The 21,602-nt window shown below is 42.4% G+C and overlaps 1 protein-coding gene across 3 annotated transcripts; it reads left to right on the forward strand.

Annotated features, from left to right (window-relative positions):
* The first annotated feature begins 229 nt into the window (after positions 1 to 229).
* Positions 230 to 20,053, forward strand: LOC307215575 (interferon-induced GTP-binding protein Mx1-like). Of its 3 annotated transcripts, XM_079974902.1 has the most exons (14): positions 230 to 884; positions 4,900 to 5,078; positions 5,819 to 6,008; positions 7,010 to 7,147; positions 7,775 to 7,929; positions 8,779 to 8,917; positions 10,708 to 10,906; positions 11,190 to 11,268; positions 12,494 to 12,616; positions 14,077 to 14,218; positions 14,732 to 14,890; positions 16,120 to 16,196; positions 17,534 to 17,761; positions 18,348 to 20,053. In XM_079974902.1, the coding sequence occupies exons 2-14, from the start codon at positions 4,950 to 4,952 to the stop codon at positions 18,576 to 18,578; spliced, it is 1,989 nt and encodes a 662-aa protein (XP_079831028.1). In that variant the 5' UTR covers positions 230 to 884; positions 4,900 to 4,949; the 3' UTR covers positions 18,579 to 20,053. The 3 variants fall into 3 exon arrangements, with proteins under 3 accessions (XP_079831028.1, XP_079831029.1, XP_079831030.1); XM_079974903.1 differs by lacking the exon at positions 230 to 884 and having other exon boundaries at positions 4,892 to 5,078; XM_079974904.1 differs by lacking the exon at positions 230 to 884 and having other exon boundaries at positions 4,906 to 5,042.
* The last annotated feature ends 1,549 nt before the right edge of the window (positions 20,054 to 21,602 follow it).

The following is a 21,602-nucleotide window of genomic DNA, read 5'->3' on the forward strand; positions in this document are numbered from 1 at the left end:
CAGGCGCTGGGACCGAGCAGCGGGAGCGCACCCCGCCGCGGGGATTCGAACCGCTGACCTTTCGATCGGCAAGCCCTAGGCGCTGAGGCTTTTACCCACAGTGCCACCTGCGTCCCACCCACCCTAGAAGTAACCTTTTCTTATCTAAATGGGCTGCCACTAGATGGCCACTTCTGTCTTTAAATACTTCATGTTACAAGTGTAACAAAGCCCTGTCCCTTCATAAAGTCCCTCAGAGAGGCATGATTTGCATTATAAAGGACAAACTCTTATCCTGCCCATGACTTCCCCTGTTACCCACTCGCCCCTACCACTAATTTTATGTCTCCAGTGTGCTGGACTCCTGTTACTTTGGAATCTGCAACATTGTTGAAAGGATCGCTCAAGTAATGCACTATGAAAACTCTCAATAAAGTCAGAATCCTGTTGTTAGTGTTTTATTTATACTGCAACTTGTTTCCTAGATTTCAGCTGTTGGTGTTAATTTTGTTTTGTTTTTAATGGGAGCGGACTATTGGGAAATCAGAGCTAAACAAATGTGTAATCATTATAGCACTAGTGCCTTATAAAATGCAAAAGGAGCAGATGGCTGCTCATTCTGGTGTGATGCTGATCTGTTTCAGATGCAACCAGTTCCAGGAACTGAATTAAGTTTCGTTTCCTCATGATGAGACAGCATCATTTTTGGATTCCTTTCTGTGTTCTGCAGCGAGGGAAACTGACACACTGTTGGGACCCTTGCGATATTGCTTTTGGTGTGGGATAATGCCATTGGTGAGATGCCTTTTTAAGTTTCGATTTCCCTGAACAGGAAAGGCGGAGCTGATGCTGACACAATAGAAACAAGAGCATCAGGAAAGCAGCATTTTCTCCCAGAGCAAGAGGTCAGAATCCTTCCACAGGACAGCCATACCTCGGGTTGCAGATGCTTCAGGTTGCGTTTTTTTCAGGTTACGGACCTGCCGAAATCCGGAAGTACTGAAATGGGTTACTTCTGGGTTTGGGGGTTCACACATGCACAGAATCGCTACCCGCGCGTGCACAGATGTGCCACTGCGGGTTGCCAACGTGCATCCCGCATGGATCATGTTCGCAACCCGAGCGTCCACAGTATAATCAGCCTGCAGGGTGGATTTCCATTTGGGGAGCGGGAAGGGAGAGCCTGGAAAGTAATGACTGGATTAAATGTCTGCAAGCAGAGGAGTCTCACTGGGTTGTACGGGGAAGAGGGAATGTTGTTCACTGCCCCATTCAAGGGTAGCTAACGTGGTGTCCTCCAGAAGTTGTTGGGTTACAGTTTCCATCATCCATAACTATTGTCCATGCTGGTTAGGAGTGGGATTGATGGGAGTTGTAGTCCAGCAACAACTGGAAGTCACCATGTTGGCTATTCTTGCAAAAGACCTACAGAAAGGACTAAACAGGGAAGAGCTGGTTTGTAGCATCCTGGCTGATACCTGGTCTGCTCTCCCAGCCAGCAAGTGTGTTTGTGTCTGTACAGATGTTTTTTGCCTGCATCACATTGTCTTGTGAGGTATCCGCCTGCTGGTATGAGAGTGTTCATGCTGATTGCAGTGTGGGCTATTATCTCATCACTGGCTGAGTGGACATGCCACACATACACACACACCAGGTCATGGGTTTGATCCCCACATCGGGCAAAAGATTTGTACATTGCAGGGAATTGGACTAGATGACTCTTGTGGTCCCTTGCAACTCTACGATTCCATCTCCTGTCAGGAGTGGAAAGATGAGAGCATAGTCATCTTATTATCTGCAGACTCTACTGACTCCAATTCGCTTCTGGACCCAATTCAAAATGCTGGCATCAAAACCCTGAACGGGTTGGAATTAAGCATATTTTAGGGACTGCGTCTATACTATTAATCCAATTATCCTTTATAATTATCAAGAGATGGCTTGACAACGGATTTGGACCTGTTGCAGTACATACAGGGCTTTTTCCGTGTTTGCGCCAAATATAGAACATGCTGTCTGCTCAAGGTTCCACATATCCTGAGCTTGCAGGCTATTAGATGTCAGTGAACAGCTTTTCTGGTTCTAGTGAGCTTTTAAGTATACTTCTTACTGAGAGCCAGAGTAGCACAGTAACTGAGTTGTTTCCAAGGCAGTTCTTGGTTCAATCTTGCCTGTGCCATTATTGATGGGCGTCTAATGGTGAAATACTTAATGTCACAAGTGTAACAAAGCCTTGTCCCTTCATAAAGTCCCTCAGAGAGGCATGATTTGCATTATAAAGGACAAACTCTTATTCTGCCCATGGCTTCCCCTGTTACCCACTCACCCCTACCACTAATTTTATGTCACCAGTGTGCTGGACTCCTGTTACTTTGGAATCTGCAACATTGTTGAAAGCATCGCTCAAGTAATGCACTATGAAAACTCTCAATAAAGTCAGAATCCTGTTGTTAGCATTTTATTTATACTGCAACTTGCTTCCTAGATTTCAGCTGTTGGTGTTAATTTTGTTTTGTTTTTAATGGGAGCGGACTATTGGGAAATCAGAACAAAGAGCTAAACAAATGTGTAATTATTACAGCACTAGTGCCTTATAAAATGCAAAAGGAGCAGATGGCTGCTCATTCTGGTGTGATGCTGATCTGTTTCAGATGCAACCAGTTCCAGGAACTGAATTAAGTTTCGTTTCCTCATGATGAGACAGCATTATTTTTGGTTTCCTTTCTGTGTTCTGCAGCAAGGGAAACTGACACACTGTTGGGACCCTTGTGATACTGCTTTTGGTGTGGGATAATGCCATTGGTTAGATGCCTTTTTAAGTTTCGATTTCCCTGAACAGGAAAGGCGGAGCTGATGCTGACACAATAGAAACAAGAGCATCAGGAAAGCAGCATTTTCTCCCAGAGCAAGAGGTAAGAATCCTTCCATAGAATAATCAGCCTGCAGGCAGGATTTCCATTTGGGGAACGGGAAGGGAGAGCCTGGAAAGTAATGACCTCACAGGGTGGATTAAATGTCTGCAAGCAGAGGAGTCTCACTGGGTAGGAGGGGGAAGAGGGAATGTTGTTCACTGCCCCATTCAAGGGTAGCTAGCGTGGTGTCCTCCAAAAGTTGTTGGGTTACAATTTCCATGCCAAATTGAATTCAGTGATTTGGGAAACTTGTTTTGGCATGTCAAAGCTAAATGCATTCTTAATTTACAAATAAGAGATTCTTATGTGGCATTGAATTATATACTGCTAAATATTTGGGGGTCAGTATGGATGATACCCAGGGATCTCTTTGAAAGCTGCAGTCCAGTTTATGAGAAGGTAACATCTATAAGGGGATGTGGGTGGTGCTGTGGGTTAAACCACAGAGCCTAGGACTTGCCAATCAGAAGTTCGGTGGTTTGAATCCCGTGACAGGGTGAGCTCCCGTTGCTCAGTCCCTGCTCCTGCAAACCCAGCAGTTCGAAAGCACGTCAAAGTGCAAGTAGATAAATAGGTACTGCTCTGGCAGGAAGGTAAACAGCATTTCCGTGCGCTGCTCTGGTTCACCAGAAGCGGCTTAGTCATGCTGGACACATGACCCAGAAACAGTACACCGGCTCCCTCGGCCAATAAAGCGAGATGAGTGCCGCAACCCCAGAGTCGGCCATGACTGGACCTAATGGTCAGAGGTCCCTTTACCTTTAACATCTATAAGAGGAAACTTGCTGAACCAGTCAAACTACTTCCTTTATCAAGGTAATTGCCCTAGCCCAATACCCATCATCTGCATCTTAAAGAGTGAGCACTGTTGCCATAGAGATGAATGGGTGAGCTTTTCCCCACCTCATCCTAGGAAGAGGAACAGTCAGCCAGAGGCTGCAGGGGGGCTGTGTGTGAGTGACCTGGAAGCTGGAGATGCTGTCTTGCTCTATGCTGATCTCTGCGTTGTGGCTTGAGGCTTCCCTGGAAACCTAATGGGGAAGCAAGAACTTGTTGAGGGCTAATGCTGTTCCAGTCCCTTCTTAGGTTGTGTGTAGAAAAGCATCTTAGGTTGTAAAGAAAACCATATAGACTAATGACAGCACAGGCTCTACAGAACTTCATTCTAAGGAAGCCAAACCCTGGGATACTGCAGGTACACGCAGAATCTCTTGCTGCTCAGGTATTGGGGTGCATGCAATAGTACGGTATTTTGGTTTTCAGGAATGGTGTAGCCCAATTCTGACTGGGTAGATCAGGGAGGTATGGCTAATGCTAGGAGCCTTGGATGAGGAGGGGGATAGGGATTGACACCAATGTAGAGTCAATGGCTAGGGATTTGCTTTGCAAATACTTAGGGCATCATGCAGTTCAGTGGCACCCTTTAACTTTTTTGTATGGATCGCTGAACTCACTGTAAAGTGTCTGACTCATTATTTTGAATGGGAGGCCAGTAAACTTACTACCAGTCTTCATGGTACTGTACTTTAAAATATATCCCCCCAAAACCCCAAGCTTATATATACAGTGGTGCCTCGGGTTACATACGCTTCAGGTTACATACGCTTCAGGTTACAGATGCCGTTAACCCAGAAATAGTGCTTCAGTTTAAGAACTTTGCTTCAGGATGAGAACAGAAATCGTGCTCCGGTGGCGTGGCAGCAGCAGGAGGCCCCATTAGCTAAAGTGGTGCTTCAGGTTAAGAACAGTTTCAGGTTAAGTACGGAGCTCCAGAATGAATTAAGTACTTAACCCGAGGTACCACTGTATTCTGTTTTAACTTTGCTATCATGGATCATTTTCCAATGGAAAATACAAACCACTGACTCTGCTGTGGGAGAAGAGATGGCTCAGGCTTTAATAGTTCAAGAGCAATTTACTTCCACCAAAGATACTGGCCTTAGAATTTCTCTCAGAAGCAGCCTGCACATCAGAATAAAATCAAAATATTTTTTCTTACTAAGAGCAGGCAAACTGATTTTCCAGTCTACGAAAATATTTTAATTCCGAGGGAGCAACATGTCGGTCAAGTGTGAAAAGGAAAATGACTCCAGTCCACTGAAGAGTAAAACAAAAAATGACTCCTCTCCACTGAAGACTCAACTTATAGAGGTACTATCAGAAATGCACAGCTATGAATCAAAATCTGTAAGGGCAAATTATTTTTTAATTTCGTGGGATACCTCTTAAATACCATGATGCAGACCTAGATACCCCAGTAAGGATTCTGGGTGCAAGGAAACCATTCATATTTAAGGTTTGAATCATCCCTCTTATAATGCTAGAGCCTGGGGCATGGGGTGGGAAGGTTATCCAATAAAGCTGAATTTTGGAAGATTCAGGGCAGACCAAAGGTAGTATTTCTTCAAACAACACTTAGTTAAACTTTGGAGTTCACTCCCACAAGATGTGGTGATAGGTCACCAGCTTGGATGGATTTGAAAGAGGATTAGACATAATTTTGGAGGAACAGGCTATCTTGATGGCTAAGTTCCATCTCCACTGTCAGACACAGTATGTCTCTGTATTCCAGATTCTGGGAATTGCAAGCAGAGAGAGCACAGTTGCCCTCAAGTTATGCTTGCGAGTTTCCTATAGGCAACTGGTTGGCCACTATGAGAACAAGATGCTGAACTAGCTGAGCCTTTGGCTTGTTCCACCTTGCCTCTTCTTATAGTGATGCCCATGGTAAGGATGTGTAGGAAGTACCCATATATTATTGCAGGTATGTGCAAATATGAGCAGGTGGAAGGGACCTGGGAAGCTTACACTTAAGAAAACAGTTGCTGCTCCACATCACTAATATGAATGGTGAAAATGGTTTATTGGACTTGATAACTAATTCTAGTTCTGGTCACAGGTGCCCTTTTGTTTTGTTTTTCTTTCAGAGCACAAGTGTCCTGAGCACCCAGTATGAAGAGAAAGTCCGTCCATGTATTGACCTTATTGATTCTCTGAGAGCCCTCGGAGTGGAGAAGGACTTGGCATTGCCAGCAATTGCTGTGATTGGAGATCAAAGCTCAGGGAAAAGCTCAGTTCTGGAAGCTCTTTCTGGAGTCGCTCTTCCAAGGGGCAGTGGTGAGAATCCCCCACCCCCCGCTTTTCCTCTTTTTTCTCCATGAGTCAATGTGATGCAATCATCAACCTCTATATTAAGATTGTCTTCAGAGTCTATCCCACCATCTGGGGCTCCCACTATCTGGTGTAAAGGGAGGTGGTTCTAAACGCAACCTGAAAAAAGAGACAATGCATGTATTTTTGTAAACTTAAGAAATATTTTTTAAAAATATTAATTTTTTTAAAGAGAGGGCTTTCTTGGTGGTGGCACCCAGTTTATGACATGCTTTTCCTTGGGGAGATTCGCCTGGCAACTCTATTGCTACTTTGGGAGGACTTTTTATTTTTTCTTTAGTAAAAGGCGAAAGATTTATACGATCTGAAGAGCCCTTTAAGTAACTTTCATTCCCCATGAAATTGGTTTAATACTTTTTATTAGTCTTTTTCATCAGTTAATAGTTTTATATTGCTTGGTATCTATCCTCCCCTTTTGGTTGCTATTTGTTATAGGTGTCTTGGGAAATATTTTGTAATGCATGGGATATTACTCTCCCTATGACTAAACAGCTTTCTTTCTCTTTATTTCTTTCTTTCTGCCTGCCTGCCTACCTGCCTGCCATTTGAAGGATGCAAAGACCCAACTATACTGATCATGGCACTTTCTTTGTGTCTAAAGACTTCAGTAGTGTTGTAATGTTATGGGCTATGTCTGCTGTTGGAGGCAGTATGCCTCTGAATAGCGGTTACTGAGAATCACAAGTAGGGAGAGGGCTGTTACACGCAGGTTCTGCTTACAGTCTTCCCATGGGCTTCTGGTAGGTCACTGTGAGCAGTGTATACTGGATTAGATGGGCCTTTGGCCTGATCCAACAGGGCTCTTGCATTCTTAGTGTTCTACCTGCTGATACGACCAGGCTTTCCTTGGCCCACCCATGTTTTGGTGACATTCAAGATAGAGTAGGGCTCCCTTTGCCCTTCCCTGTCATCTTCCATTCCTTCATGCTTGCCTTTTCACTTTACAGGTATTGTTACAAGATGCCCCTTAGAGCTCAAGCTGAAGAAAACACACAACACGAAGGAATGGAAAGGGAAAATTTCATATCTGAACACAGTGAAAGAAATGAATAGCTCGAGACAAGTGGAAGAACAAATCATTAGAGGTAACTGTCGCTGACAGTGCAATCCTATAGATGTTAACACAGAAGCACGTCTCACTGTTCAGGAGAGCTAGTTTGCACACTGATGCACATAGAATTGCTATCTGAATTTCTTTTTTGTATATCCTCTAGTGGGCAGCCAAACCGATATTAAATTGTTAGTAGGGTTGGGATATACATAAAGAGTTTTTCTGTGATGGTTTTTAGTGTCTTCCTTTGCACCAAGCAGAAATTCCAAATGCTTATCTTTGTAATTAGTTTCCTTTTCTGCCTAGTCTATTATAGAAGAACACATTTCTGCTGAAGTGTTCACTTTTTGGTCTGTAGGAAGAGATTTTCCCACAATATTCCTGTACTGTTACAGTGGTACCTTGGGTTAAGAATTTAATTCGTTCTGGAGGTCCGTTCTTAACCTGAAACTGTTCTTAACCTGAGGTACCACTTTAGCTTATGGGGCCTCCCATTGCTGCTGCGCTGCTGCCGCACGATTTCTGTTCTCATCCTGAAGCAAAGTTCTTAACCCAAGGTACTGCTTCCGGGTTAGCGGAGTCTGTAACCTGAAGCTTCTGTAACCTGAAGCATCTGTAACCTGAGGTACCACTGTATTTTGTTTTTCCTCCTATAATACAGCCCAGAATGCAATGGCTGGCTCAGGATCAGGCATTAGCTCAGAATTAATTAGCCTGGAAATCAGCTCCTCGGATGTTCCGGACCTGACTCTGATTGACCTGCCAGGAATTGCAAGAGTGGCTGTGGGTGATCAGCCAAAAGACATTGGACAGCAGGTAAAAAGAAGATTGTTTTCAGAACTGGTAGGATCCTGAAAATGAATTGGGTGGATACAGCAAGGTATGGGAGTGCCCACATACTAAAGGTATGATGCCTTTCACTAAGTGCCACCCATTGGAGGTAAGGCTTGCATCTACAAGGCAGAAGGGATTTTATTGGTGGTGCTCCAGTTATGGAATCCTAGGGGCAGAAGTGGGTGGCATGGTGGAGCACTGGTGGTCCTCTGACCTCCTGAGAGCTGCTTACAGGAAAGAGAGAGGTGAGGTGGTGGGGAGGTCAGGAAGGTTGAAACACACTAGCAAAACCTATCTGGCACTTCTGCTGGTGCACTTGCACCACACCTCTCCATCCAGGTAAGCATCAGTGACACAGTTGTCAGGAGGTTGGGTGAACACTGGCTGGAAGGTATGCCTCGTACCACCATTGATATATTTTTAAATATTTTCTACCACATTAAAAAAAAATTACTAGCAGTTTTTTATTTGCTGCTTGCTTTGTTTGCTTTATCTGTTGTTTTAATTTTTGTAATTGTTTGTAAATTGCATTGAAATCCTTGGTAGACATTGGAATATAAATAACACTGTAACACAGCAGTAGGAAACCTGATGTTGTTGGACTCAGACTCCCATCATCCCATGCTGGTTGGGACTGATGGGTGTTAAAGTACAACAATGCTGATCACCTCCAATTCCTTGATTAGTTCAATACAGCAGTTATGTTAATAAATCCACTGCTTTTGTTTTTCTTGTATTGTTCCAATTTTGTACAAAATTTTAGTTGGCTGTATTTACTCATTTTATAAGGTGCCATATAACACAGCTCTTATTGTCTGAATTTTGTTACAGATAATAAAGTTAATTAAGAAGTATATTAACAAACAAGAAACAATCAATTTGGTAGTGGTGCCAAGTAATGTAGACATTGCAACAACGGAGGCACTGAAAATGGCTCAAGAAGTAGATCCCACAGGGGAGAGAACACTTGGTAAGTTAAATAAACACTTTAAAAAGTGATGGTGCTGTTTTTAACTACGGGGAGGACAAGTTATCACTGCAGGAATCCTACCACCCTGTTTGATTTGTGTCATTCAGAATTTTATTTAGAGGTCTTACCTGAAGACATTACCGTAGCCTATTCACTTCTTAACATTTTGCCAAACATCATTTTGCCAAGCATCTAATCAGTTTTTACCATGATTTTGTGTTAGCCCTCAAATCAACCCTCTTTCTGCTATATTTACTGAAATGGTGACTTATCAGCTGTATATTCTGTGAATATTCTAGACCTGCACACTTCACATAGCAGGCTGAATTCTTCTGGCTGATTCTGTTGCGGCTCTTCGCTGTTGTGAACTGCACATCTGTACAGAAAAATAGAAGAATATTGGGGGAAGGATGGACTCAGCAGCAAGCAGTGTGGTCCAGAATCTGTGTGGGTCAAGGGCAGCAATAGTGGGTCTAAAGGAGCAGAGGCTGGTAACGTGGTCCAAGACCATAGGTCAGGCTCCAGACAGCAGGCATGGTGAGGCAACAGAAATCTGCATATCAGACAGTGACAGATTGCTCACACTGGGGAGCCAAACCCAATATAGTACTTGTATTGGGCCAGCTGGCTTCCTATTGGTTCCACAGCTCATCTGATACAGCTGGTCTGGCAAGCTGCAGTCTCTTTCAGCTGCTATCAGATAGCCAGCCATTTCTTCCAACTGCAAGCTGTTCCAGTGGCACAAAAGAAAATACTTCCAGGCACTGGCGGAGGAAGAGGAGTGCAGGGGGAGTGCACCGCCCCTGGCAGCGCAATCCCAGTAGGGTGCCATCGCGGCTGTCCCCACGCCCGTGCTGGGTGCCACGCCCCTGCCCCCAGGACACACCGGGGCATGAAGATCTGCCACTGCTTCCAGGCCCTGCTGCTGCTGGATTCCCCAGGCTGAGTCCTGGCTGTCTTTTTCCCTCCCCACTGCACCCTTATGCAATACTTTACTACCAAATGGAGAACAGATCCTCACCGTACATTTAAATCCTGGAAACTGTAGTTTAAGAGTGCTGGGAATTGTAGCTCTGTGAAGGGAAAACTTCAGTTTCCCAGATTATTTCGGGGAACCCTTGTGCTTTACATGTATGGTGTTAGATCTGCATGTTTCCCATAGTCATGTGGTTGGGCTACCATGAGGACTGGATACTAGACTAGGTAGACCATTGGCCTGATCCAGCAGGCTTTTCTGTTCATAAGAACATCTCATATTTCCCATCATAGATATATTCTCTGAAACAGCTTTTGCCAACCTGGTGTCTTCCAGATGTACTGGACTACAACATTCATTGGCCTCCAGTCAAGGTTGCCCAATAGTCAGAGATGGTAGGACTTGGAAGTCTAAAACATCTGAATGGCAACAGGCTAGTGAAGCTGTTCTGCAATCTTCTTGTTTGAGTGTTCCATGTGAACATTCTAAAACTGTTTTGTAAGAAAGAAACTCCCCCCCCCCCCGCAATAAATACTTGAGATATGGGAGAAGAAAATGGTCTGTCCTCTTAAGTCATCTTTGGTAGGCAGGCCTCAAACACACATGCTTTCACTTTGAAGTCCTCTGTTTCCTAATCCTAAAAATGTGGACAATCACCATAATTTCACAGTGGTGAGGAAGTTCAGAGACACACTTTTCCCATACAGGTCCCATGGGTTCAAAGGTGACTTGATTCAGAATATGTACTACCTTTTCTCAAAATAAACCACCTAAAATAAAATACTTTTCTTCCTATGCATCTATTATTTCACAGGCATCCTGACCAAGCCTGACTTGGTCGACAAGGGAACAGAGGCAGAAGTGGTGGACATAATCCGGAATCAAAGAGTCCCCCTGAGAAAAGGATATATGATCGTTAAGTGTCGTGGGCAAAGTGACATCAACGACAAAGTGACTTTGGGAGATGCAATTGAGAAAGAGAGAGAATTTTTCGAAGAACACGATTTTTTCAGGTAGCCTTATTTTTTAAAAGAAAGAAAGAAATCCATTCATTGTGGTCTTTGTTGGTTGAAATATAATGCCAAATTAAGTGAAAGTATGCAACCAATGCAAGCATCTGTTTGACACTTCAGCCTGCAGTACTCCACACACTGGGTCTGATCACTCCAAAGATTGTTTAAACGAGCCCCATTTGAATGAATATTGAGAACTGCCTGCCTGCCTGCCTGCCTGTTTATCTGGGTTATACTTGTGTCATACTTTTAAATTTAATTACTCACTCTTGTTTCCTGCTAGATCTCTTTTGGAGGAAGGCAGAGCTACAATCCCACTTTTGGCAGAAAGGCTTACCCAGGAGCTGATAGAGCATATTAGCGTAAGAGAATACTGATTCATTTGAATAACTAAATTTGTTAGTGCTTTGAAATAATAGTATTGACCTTGTCTTTGCTGGGAAGCATTTGCTCTGTATCCTTTTTTAATGTCCACAAAAAACTTACATGTTTAGGAAAGCCTATCTAAACATGTAAGTTAATATGTATTTTAATCTGTAATTTTAGTACATAATGTATATTTTTAATGATTGATTTTATTTATACTTCAATTTTTAGAAAAAGAAAAATTGTTTTCAATCTTTGACTTCTATTGACAATTTTTTGCTTTTAAAAAAGAGTGGGAAAATGGCTGGAGTGGAAAGCTTTCTATTCAAGATTTATACTGTAAAAAAAATACCAGTAGAGGAAAACTACATGTCATTGGACATGTGACATGTCATTTTTAGTCCCGGGGCATAACTGTATGTTGCATGCAAATGCATTTATCAGCAGTCCAATGATCTTCATTTCTCTAAAGAAAAACTATACAGTGGTACCTCGGGTTACATACGCTTCAGGTTACAGACGCCACTAACCCATAAATAGTACCTCGGGTTAAGAACTTTGCTTCAGGATGAGAACAGAAATCGTGCTCCGGCGGTGCAGTAGCAGCGGGAGGCCCCATTAGCTAAATTGGTGCTTCAGGTTAAGAACAGTTTCAGGTTAAGTACGGACCTCCGGAACGAATTAAGTACTTAACCCGAGGTACCACTGTATGTGTATTACACACACACACACACACACACACACACACACACACATCTTGGTTGTCTAAATACATTCTGATCATAGGGTTGTGAATAAGACTTTCTGGCATGCTTTGGTATGTTCCAAATAAAAAGAAGTTGGTGGCTTCTATGTTTCACTACCAGTGTTTTTTGTTGTCGTTTAGTCGTGTCCGACTCTTCGTGACCCCATGGACCAGAGCACGCCAGGCACTTCTGTCTTCCACTGCCTCCCGCAGTTTGGTCAGACTCATGTTCTTTGCTTCTAGAACACTGTCCAACCATCTCGTCCTCTGTCGTCCCCTTCTCCTTGTGCCCTCCATCTTTCCCAACATCAGGGTCTTTTCCAGGGAGTCTTCTCTTCTCGTGTTAAGCAGCTGTAATAGTATTTATCTCAGTCAAGTGTCAGATTCTGTGAATGATTCTGTGAATTCACTCTGAAGAGGTGTTGAAACATTCTGAGACTGAATACTTTTCTTCTTGGTGCATGTCTGTCTTTCAGAAAACATTGCCAACTTTGCAAAAACAAATTAAGGAAAAGCTAGAGGTAACAAATGCAGAGCTGCAAAAATGTGGTCAAGATGTGCCTGGAAACACGGAAGAGAAGATGCCTTTCCTCATACAGGTAAATAAATGTGGGGTTTCCAATTTTATTTCTGGAATGCCTGAAAATTATAATATGTGTGTTTCTCAGGAAACTGAAAACTAAGTACCTAAATATCAGTATGTAATTTTGGTAGAAGATGTTTAGGCCTTGAACTCTGGCAGACATTTCCGAGCTTCAATGCAATAATGTACGTTTAAAAATAATGTTGATAATGAAAGACCAAATAAACAACTACCATCCGGTGAAAAAGAGAGGGTGGGGAGCATGTCCCTCTCCAGATGTTGCTGGACTCCTGACTAATGGTCAAGGGTGACGGGAGGTGGTTTTGCATTAAAAGATTGGACAGCCATATGCTTCAATTGGACCAAAAGCATTGGTACAATACTAAGTTCCAAGGGCCATTATTATTATTATTATTATTATTATCATCATCATCATCGTCGTCGTCGTCGTCATAGTGGTACCTCAGGTTACAAATGCTTCAGGTTACAAACACTTCAGGTTACTCTGCTAACCCGGAGGTAGTACCTCGGGTTGCGAACTTTGCCCCAGGATGAGAACGGAAATCATGTGCTGGCAGCGCAGCGGCAGTGGGAGGCCCCATTAGCTAAAGTGGTACTTCAGGTTAAGAACAGACCTCCGGAACGAATTAAGTTCGTAACCCGAGGTACCACTGTATAATTAATTAATTAATTTTCTATACCGCCCTATACCCGAAGGTCCTATCATCATCAGATATCCTTTCCCATCAATTATCTCTTTTATTACCTTGTGCATAGTGAATCTAAGTCTAGGCAGACAATAGTTAGGAGAGTTGAAAGTTATGTACATTGCAAAACAGGTAGAAAGTCACGCTTGCACAGCATGTAATGACTCAGCTGTGGCTTCTCTTTAAATATTATGTCTCCTTCACCCTATATCATCTATTTGAAGGATATACTTTATTTAAGATGAGGATTGGCTACTTGTTGAAAAGTAACATCAGGGAACCACTTTAAGACTGTAAAGCTTATTTGTATGTGATTTGGGGAGCATTCTCTTTGTGCTGGTTTAGGAATGGTACTATGGAATATGAATGGTGGTGCCTATCCTGAACATGATCCACTTCTCTTTTATTATTGTACTCTGCTCATTCGTATAAACCATAAAGCTTAAGCCATCAAGTTCAAAGCCTAACAGGTTGACTGTCTGTGTCATCTGCTGTCCCTTCATCCCCCACCCCGATCCTTTGAATGGCTTGACATGCCTCCAGCATTTTGGTTTCTTCATTCTTTCCACTATCTATTCTCATTTCAGAGAGAAATTATCCTCACCTCATCTCCTATCCTATGTAAAACTTCATTTGCACGTAATGTTTGGTGGCGAGTCTTGATGCTTTCTGGATAATCAATTCTTTTTCAAAAGAGGTACATTGTAGCTGGACAGACTGAATTAATATATAAATATTATATATTTATATATATATATTCTTTTTACAGAAAATCAAGCTTTTTAATCAAGACATCGAAAATAAAGTACAAGGAGAGGATTTAACGGATTTGAAAGAAACAAGATTGTTCACAAAAGTGCGAAATATCTTTAATCAATGGCAAGAGGAGATCAACTGCAATGCACTAAATGGTAAACTGTTTCAATTTTCTTATTTTTTTCCTGCAAGTGAACACCCAGTTTTAACCTTAATTCTCATGCAGGCTGTGTACTCATCAGAGTGATAGCGTGCATGTAGTTTGCACAGACCCATTTTTCCCATATGCACTTTTGTGCATGTTTGTTCACACATGAGCATTTTCAGTTGAACTCTGATCTCAGTATTTCCTAGCCACACTTGTGGGTGGGTGTGGTACTTGATGGGATATATGCACATTATGTGCTGTTGTCCCTATCATCTCTGAATTCCAGAAACCTGTGGTTCATTTTGGGCATTGTCACAGATATTTGTTTACCTGTGCATGCAGCCCATTTTTATTTTGCTTTTGAGATAGACGTCTTCCAATATCAGACTTGCAGAAAAGAGCAGGTTAAAAAAATGTGTGTTCTATAATTCATGGAGTAGGCATGATTATTAACTTCATCAGAACTGGAGCCTCGAAAGCTGAGGGTGATTACTTAATGCAATTTTTTTCAATGTTGCAGTAAGAGATACTATGAAAGATGAAGTTCACAGCTATGAAAATAAATATCGTGGTAAAGAACTCCCAGGGTTTATTAATTACAAGACCTTTGAGACCATTGTCAGACGACAAATTATGATGCTGAAATCGCCAGCTGTTGAAATGTTGACGGATGTAGCGGGTACGTTTTACAGTAGCAACATGGTTTCTGTTTCTAATATCTGGTTTATGTAAAGGATTTCATGTGTGATTTTAGGAATATAATTTAGCCTGGAATATATCATTTCTGAATGTTGTTGATGTACTGTTAATATAGAAATAGGAGTTTTAAAACAGAATAGTTTTTTTTAAATTTTAATACACATAAGTATTGTGAATATTTTGATTGACAAATGTAGGGTATTCAAAACACTTTAAATGTCACATGCAGAAAATAAAATTTGCACTACCTTCTATAGTGCAATTTTATACATGTCCACTCAAAAGTAAATGTCACTGAATTTTATACCATTTAATTAGGTATAGAATCGCAGCCTAAATGTTTTATTGGCTTTGTGAAAGTCAGTAACAGCTCATAATTTATTTGCATACACAATTTAACCCAATGATCTTCATGACTTGTGTCCTTTTTTATATCTGCATAGTGCTTAGCATATATTGGCCTTGAAAGGAAAGAGTATATATATATATATATATATATATATATATATATACACATTATATATATATATATATATATATATATATATATATATATATATATAAAATTAAATAGAGATTGAGCACAGTAATAATTGATTATTATGCCACAATAATTGATTATTATGCCACAATCTTACATGTCTTCTGTCAGTTGATCATTCTGATCCTAATCCTAACAAAATACTTCCTAGGAAGCAATTCCCATTAATATTGTTTACTTGATTTTCCAAGTCTCTCTGTCTTTCGCAGCATATTGTACACACACAAACACTCTAATCTGCATTCATGCCTCTGAGTAGAAGGTTGGGTTAACGGTAGCCAGGAAAGACACATTAGCAAGAGTGGTCATTCTTTTCTGACATGTTGCACAATTTAACTGATGTGAACACATGTGTGTGCAGGGGCGCCAACTTGCTCCCCACATGCGGGGTGGGGGGCAGCAGGCCAGTCTTGCCCAGCAGTGGTGGGGGATGGCGGCCCCCTCACTATTGGGGGGGGGGCTCAGCCTCCTGCCCAGAAATAGTGTTGGCACCCCAGTGTGTGTGTTGGTAGAGGTGAAGGTGTGTAAAGACACAAGCCCAGGGCCCCCGTTTTTTCCAACAATACACAGGACAGTATATCATTTACTTTGGCCAGTTGCTTAGGAATTTTAGCCACAATTTTTCTCTTAAGATTTTGTGCCTTTAAATGGTTCTCCCTGTTTTCTAGAACTTGTGCGGGAAAATTTTATTCAAACTGCCTACCGACACTTTGGTGCTTTCTACAATCTTCTGAGAGCTGCTCAGGTAAGAAGTGATGTATTTAGTGATGTGTTAGACAAAAGGCAGACGTGGAACCCTGTAATGAATCCATAAAACCAGGATGGCTCTAGTGTGCTTGCTGACAATCAGGGCTTTAAAGCACAGCTTCACTTGATATCACTATGAATTCAGGTGATTGACAGGTGGGCAGCTAGGGGTGGGAAAATTTAGACCTGGTCCATCAGTCTGAAAAGGTCTCCCCCTGATGAGTGTTTTATGTGAGCTCTGCCCCCAAGTATGATCCTAGATTTAAAAAATAAATAAATAGTTTGACTTAATTCTAACTACTTCCTTGTCCCACCTAATATATATGAAGGAGATGATATGATGCAGGGATGGGGCTACTCTGCTGAAGAGAGCCCATGCGTCATGGACTGGTTGCTCAGAGGCCAGGGTGGTGGGACAAGGATGAGCCGTCAGAGGGAGAAGACTGAGGTGTCAGAAACTGAAGAGGGAACAGGGCATAGTGAGCTGGGAGAGTCTGTGGCAGAGGGAAGTCCAGAATCAGAGGCAGACGCTGAAGCAGGGGAGGAGGCCAAGAGGCAGAGATGAGTCTGGCTGGAGAAGTTGTCTCTCCTTCCTGCTGTGACAAACTCCCTTCCCTACTTGTCTCCCAGAACCAGAAGAAGTATGAAAAGAGCCAAGGAGAGATTGGTGAGGTGTAGATGCAGTCTCTTGCTTGGAAAAAAAAACCCCTGGAGAAGGGGGGGACTTAGCTGTGGGGAGGTGGGGTCCTTCAGTCTCAGCAACTGCTTTATGGGGGCAAGACCTACCAGAGATGAGTTGCGCTCCTTAGGCCCGACGCTCCTTTGCAGATAGTGTGTTTGCTGCTAAAGACTTTAACTTGCACAGTGTGATTTACTGCTAGCTCGCTCTTGACACAATGGTAGCTTTATATTTTTAAAGTGGAAGTATTATCCACTGATATTTCTGTGCAAGATGTTATTCTGTGGTTCTCTCAAAATGTAACTGTTCTTCTACCATCAATTGTGGAGTTCATGAATTTCAAATATTTGTACCTTTCCCAACTCCCATGGAAGTGCTTTGTAACACCTTACCTTATTTATCTACACAACGCTACCCATCAAGGCTTGCGGAAGGGTCCAGTTTTTAAAAATCTCTGATAACACCTTTGCCTGAGACACTGGAACTGTCATTCAGGGTGGTGGGTGAAATGGACTAATGACCTATATTGGTAAAGCAGTTTTAGGTGTTAATTTTTGAGCCTTACTGATTATACTTGGGAACACTGAGTGTAGGGGTTCTCATAATGAATTACTGTGGAACAATAACAACAAAAGATAATATCTTTTGTCATGCAGATCAATATTGAAGATATAAAACTGAAGCAAGAAGTGGCTGCGGTATCCATGATCAATACTCAGTTTAAAATGGAACAAATAGTGTACTCCCAGGACAGTATGTATGGTGAAGATTTAAGTGGTATTAGAATGAAAGCTGTTGGAAATGCATTTACAAAATCAGTTCTAGTTCCTGCAAAGCTATGCTCCATGGAGGAAATGACTTACCACTTGAACGCTTACTTCAAAGTGAGTTTCAACCTCTTTTTTTAACACCTCAATCTCCCATTACAACATGGAACAATTCTAGTAGTAAAATAAAGAAACAGAGTATCCAAAACTTTGATCTGAATAGTTTTTCTCCTGGGCTGATATAGCCTTCCACCACCTTCCCGCTCCTCTCTTAGGATAGCTGAACTCTGTTTTAAGTTTTTAAGCTATTGCTTTGGAGCAGCTTGCTCTTAACATAAATGTCACATAATAACCTAAATAAAGAAGTACTTACACATGCACATACATCAGGTTATTTCTTAGAGCTCTCGTGGTTTAAAAAAAAAAAAGGTGGGTGGGGCATGAATATGATGAGAAAAATTATTTGCTCTATTGTCTGGGCCCAGAAACAAGAGAACCAAACCAATTTGTGAAATAAATAAGGCCCCATTATCCCTCCTCTTTGGATTGATTGTTAGTGGGAGTGATTTAAGCCTTCTTCCAGTGACCTATGTTTAAGTGGGTGACCTGTTGTAATGATAGACTTTTGATAATGCTACTTCCTGGTTTTGTCCGTCTGTTAATCAGTCTAAAAATCCAAACATTTCTCTTATTCTGTTTGCAGAGCGCAGGAACTCGTCTTGGAACCCAAATTCCCATGATTATTCGGACATATGTTCTCCAGGATTATGCTGACAAATTACAAAGTGCAATGCTGCAACTCTTGCAAAACAAAGATCAGTTTGACATTCTCCTTCAGGAGAGGTATGATACTTCCAATGTGAGGAACACTCTGAAGAAGAAGATCAAGCGTCTCACCAAAGCACGACAGCATTTAGCAAAATTCCCCATGTAATCAAGAGGTGTCTCTGTGTTAATTCCCTCTTCCAGTTGCAGAAGGAAGGGGTCCTATTCATTGCTTGTGTATACAGTGGTACCTTGGTTCTCAAACGCTTTGGTACTCAAACAACTTGGAACCCAAATGCTGCAAACCCGGAAGTAAGTGTTCCGGTTTGCGAACTTTCTTCGGAAGCCAAACATGCTCCATTTTGAGTGTTAGGCTGACTATTTGAGTGCCACACTTTCGTTTTGAGTGTTATACTTCCGATTTGAGTGTTACACTTCTGATTTGAATGCCGATGTGGCCTTTGCTCATTCCTTGTGATTTTGTTTGTACAGGGGGATGGAAATGGTTAATGAAGATTGACCAATGAGAAAGCTCAGAGGTGGAGCCTACCTGGCTTTGAGGCTCAGCCCAGGGGTTTTACCATTGGGAGATAGAGGAGTCAGACAAAGCCAGTAAAAGACGAACACAGCAGTTGTGACAGCTAGAGTGAGAGACAGGGATAGAACTGAGAGAGAAGAGTGTGACAGTGTGAGATAGTGCCACATCTAGTTAAGGGCGCACATTTCAGAAACCGTTCTGAATGTATTTAAAACTTGTTCTTCAATAAACTTTAATCTTCGTTGTTGACTTTACAACCTGACTGAGACTCAGTATTTCACCAGAAGAAACCTGCTTAGTGGCAGCCGAAGAATAAAGCACTGGTGTACAGGTCAATACAGGGGTACCTCAGGTTAAGAACTTAATTCATCCTGGAGGTCCGTTCTTAACCTGAAACTGTTCTTAACCTGAAGCACCACTTTAGCTAATGGGGCCTCCCGCTGCCGCCGCAAAGTTCTTACTATTTGTGGATTAGCAGAGTCTGTAACCTGAAGCGTGTGTAACCCAAGGTACTGTACCACTGTTGTCTGTGAAAAGACCGGGGGCTCTGTATGAACGCCACAACCACACTGCTGTTTTGAGTGTTACGCTGATGAATTGAGTGCCACACTTCCGTTTTAAGTGTTACGCTGAGGTCTGTCTGTTTTTGCTATTGATTTTGCATTTTTGTGGCTCTTTTTTGTGTGTGACTTTGTGGAACCCAGTTCAGCTACTGACTGACTGACTGATTGATTGATTGATTGATTGACTGCAGTACATTGTTTATTGCTTTCATTTTAGGGATCAATGGTCTCATTAAACAGTAAAGTTCATGTTAAATTGCTGTTTTAGGGGTTGTTTTTAAAAGTCTAAAACAGATTAATCCATTTTGCATTATTTTCTATGGGAAAGCACACCTTGCTTTTGGAACGCTTTAGTTTTGGAACGGACTTCCGGAACAGATTAAGTTTGAAAACCAAGGTACCACTGTATAAACAACTTAAGCTTTCATACCACCACCACCATCCTAGTAATAACTGATTTAAAAAATGCTAAATTCTAGACTTATGGTGGAAAACATTGTTCTCCTTTTAAAATAAAGTATTTGTTGCTGAACTGGTCTCAAATTATTGCTTTCCCTCGTATTCTTTGTTTGAGATTTTAATGCTGTTTTTTTCTCCAGGTGAATTATTACTGGTTATTTGGAGTGATTTCATGGTCTACACAATCCTTGCAATTAAAACATGGATGAATACTTTCCACCTTGAAAATGAGAGTCCACCTAAACCTAGGAATGTGCAATCAGATCAGGAGCATGCATTGTCTAGATCAGTGGATCCCAACTTTATTTTTGGCCATTACGCACCTAAGCATCTCTAAAATCCTGGTGCCCCCCCCCCCATGACATACAATTCTTATCATTCAAAAAGTGAACTCCTTTTCACGTGGAGGAAGCCTAAAAGGCCATTAACTGTTAATAATTCATTCTAATAATAATAATAATATCTTTATTGTCATTGCCCCCTCTCGGGGACAACGAAAATTACTTGGCTGCTCCATCCACCCAGGTAGGGCACTCCACACAAAATCAGAACAACTATAAAAACACTAATTAAAACAATACAGTATAATACAGCAAGGAAGATTAGATGACTTTCAAAGTCCAGGTTTCCCATTCAGGGCCGAGATCGCTCTGGAGAAGAAGCTGTTCTTGAGATGGCTCGTTCTTGTCTTCATCGTCCTGTATCTCCGTCCCGACGGCAGGAGCTTGAAGAGACAGTGACCAGGATGCGATGGATCTTTTACTATGTCCAGTGCCTTCCTATGGCACCTTGTGGCATAAATCTGCTCTAAGGTGAAGAGTGGGCAGCCAACAATGCTCTCTGCTGCCTTAACAACTCTGCACAACCCCATCCTGTCCTGGGTAGTACAGCTTCCGTACCACACACATAAGCCATAAGTGAGCACACTCTCAATGGCACAGTGATAGAAGGCAAGCAGTTTCTGCGGAAGATGGTTTTTCCTTAGGATTCTCAAAAAGTACAGTCTCTCAAATTGCCCCCCTGTGGGTCGTGTGCCCCACATTGGGAACCACGGGTCTAGATGTATCATGGACAATGGGAACTTGCAATGGAATTTCTGACTTTGCAGCTTCAACACTATGCCAGCATTTTCTCTCACACTCTATTTTTCTTGATAACGGCTGTAATCTTATACACACCAACTTAGGAGTAAACCCAATTAAGTCAATGGGACTTATTTTTGCGTAGATCAGGGGTCAGCAAACTAAGGCCTGGGGGCTGGGTACAGCCCACCGGGCTTGTTAATGTGGCCTGACCCTGCCACCCCATGCTAAACCAACGCGGCACAGAGGCCTCACCAACTTCCGCAACACTGATGCGGCTTCAGATTGGCTGCAGGAAGCTCCTGCAGCCAATCCGAAGCTGCGGACACCTCTGGGCAACGCCCCTTCCTTCCCGCTGAGGCAGCCCAGGCCGTTGGAATGGGCTCTGCGCCCCGCGGACCCCTGGTCGAGGCAGAGGACGTTACCACCGCAGAAAACGCGGCATCAGTGGCTGTGGCGTGACTGGTGGGGGGGGGCTCCTTTCGGGAGAGGGGGTGCTTTTGGCAGAGGGAGGGTGGGTCCGGCCCCCAAGGTCTGAGGGACAGTGGACC

The sequence above is a fragment of the Podarcis cretensis genome (genome assembly GCF_951804945.1).
Source record: "Podarcis cretensis genome assembly, chromosome: 4".
NCBI lineage: Eukaryota > Metazoa > Chordata > Lepidosauria > Squamata > Lacertidae > Podarcis > Podarcis cretensis.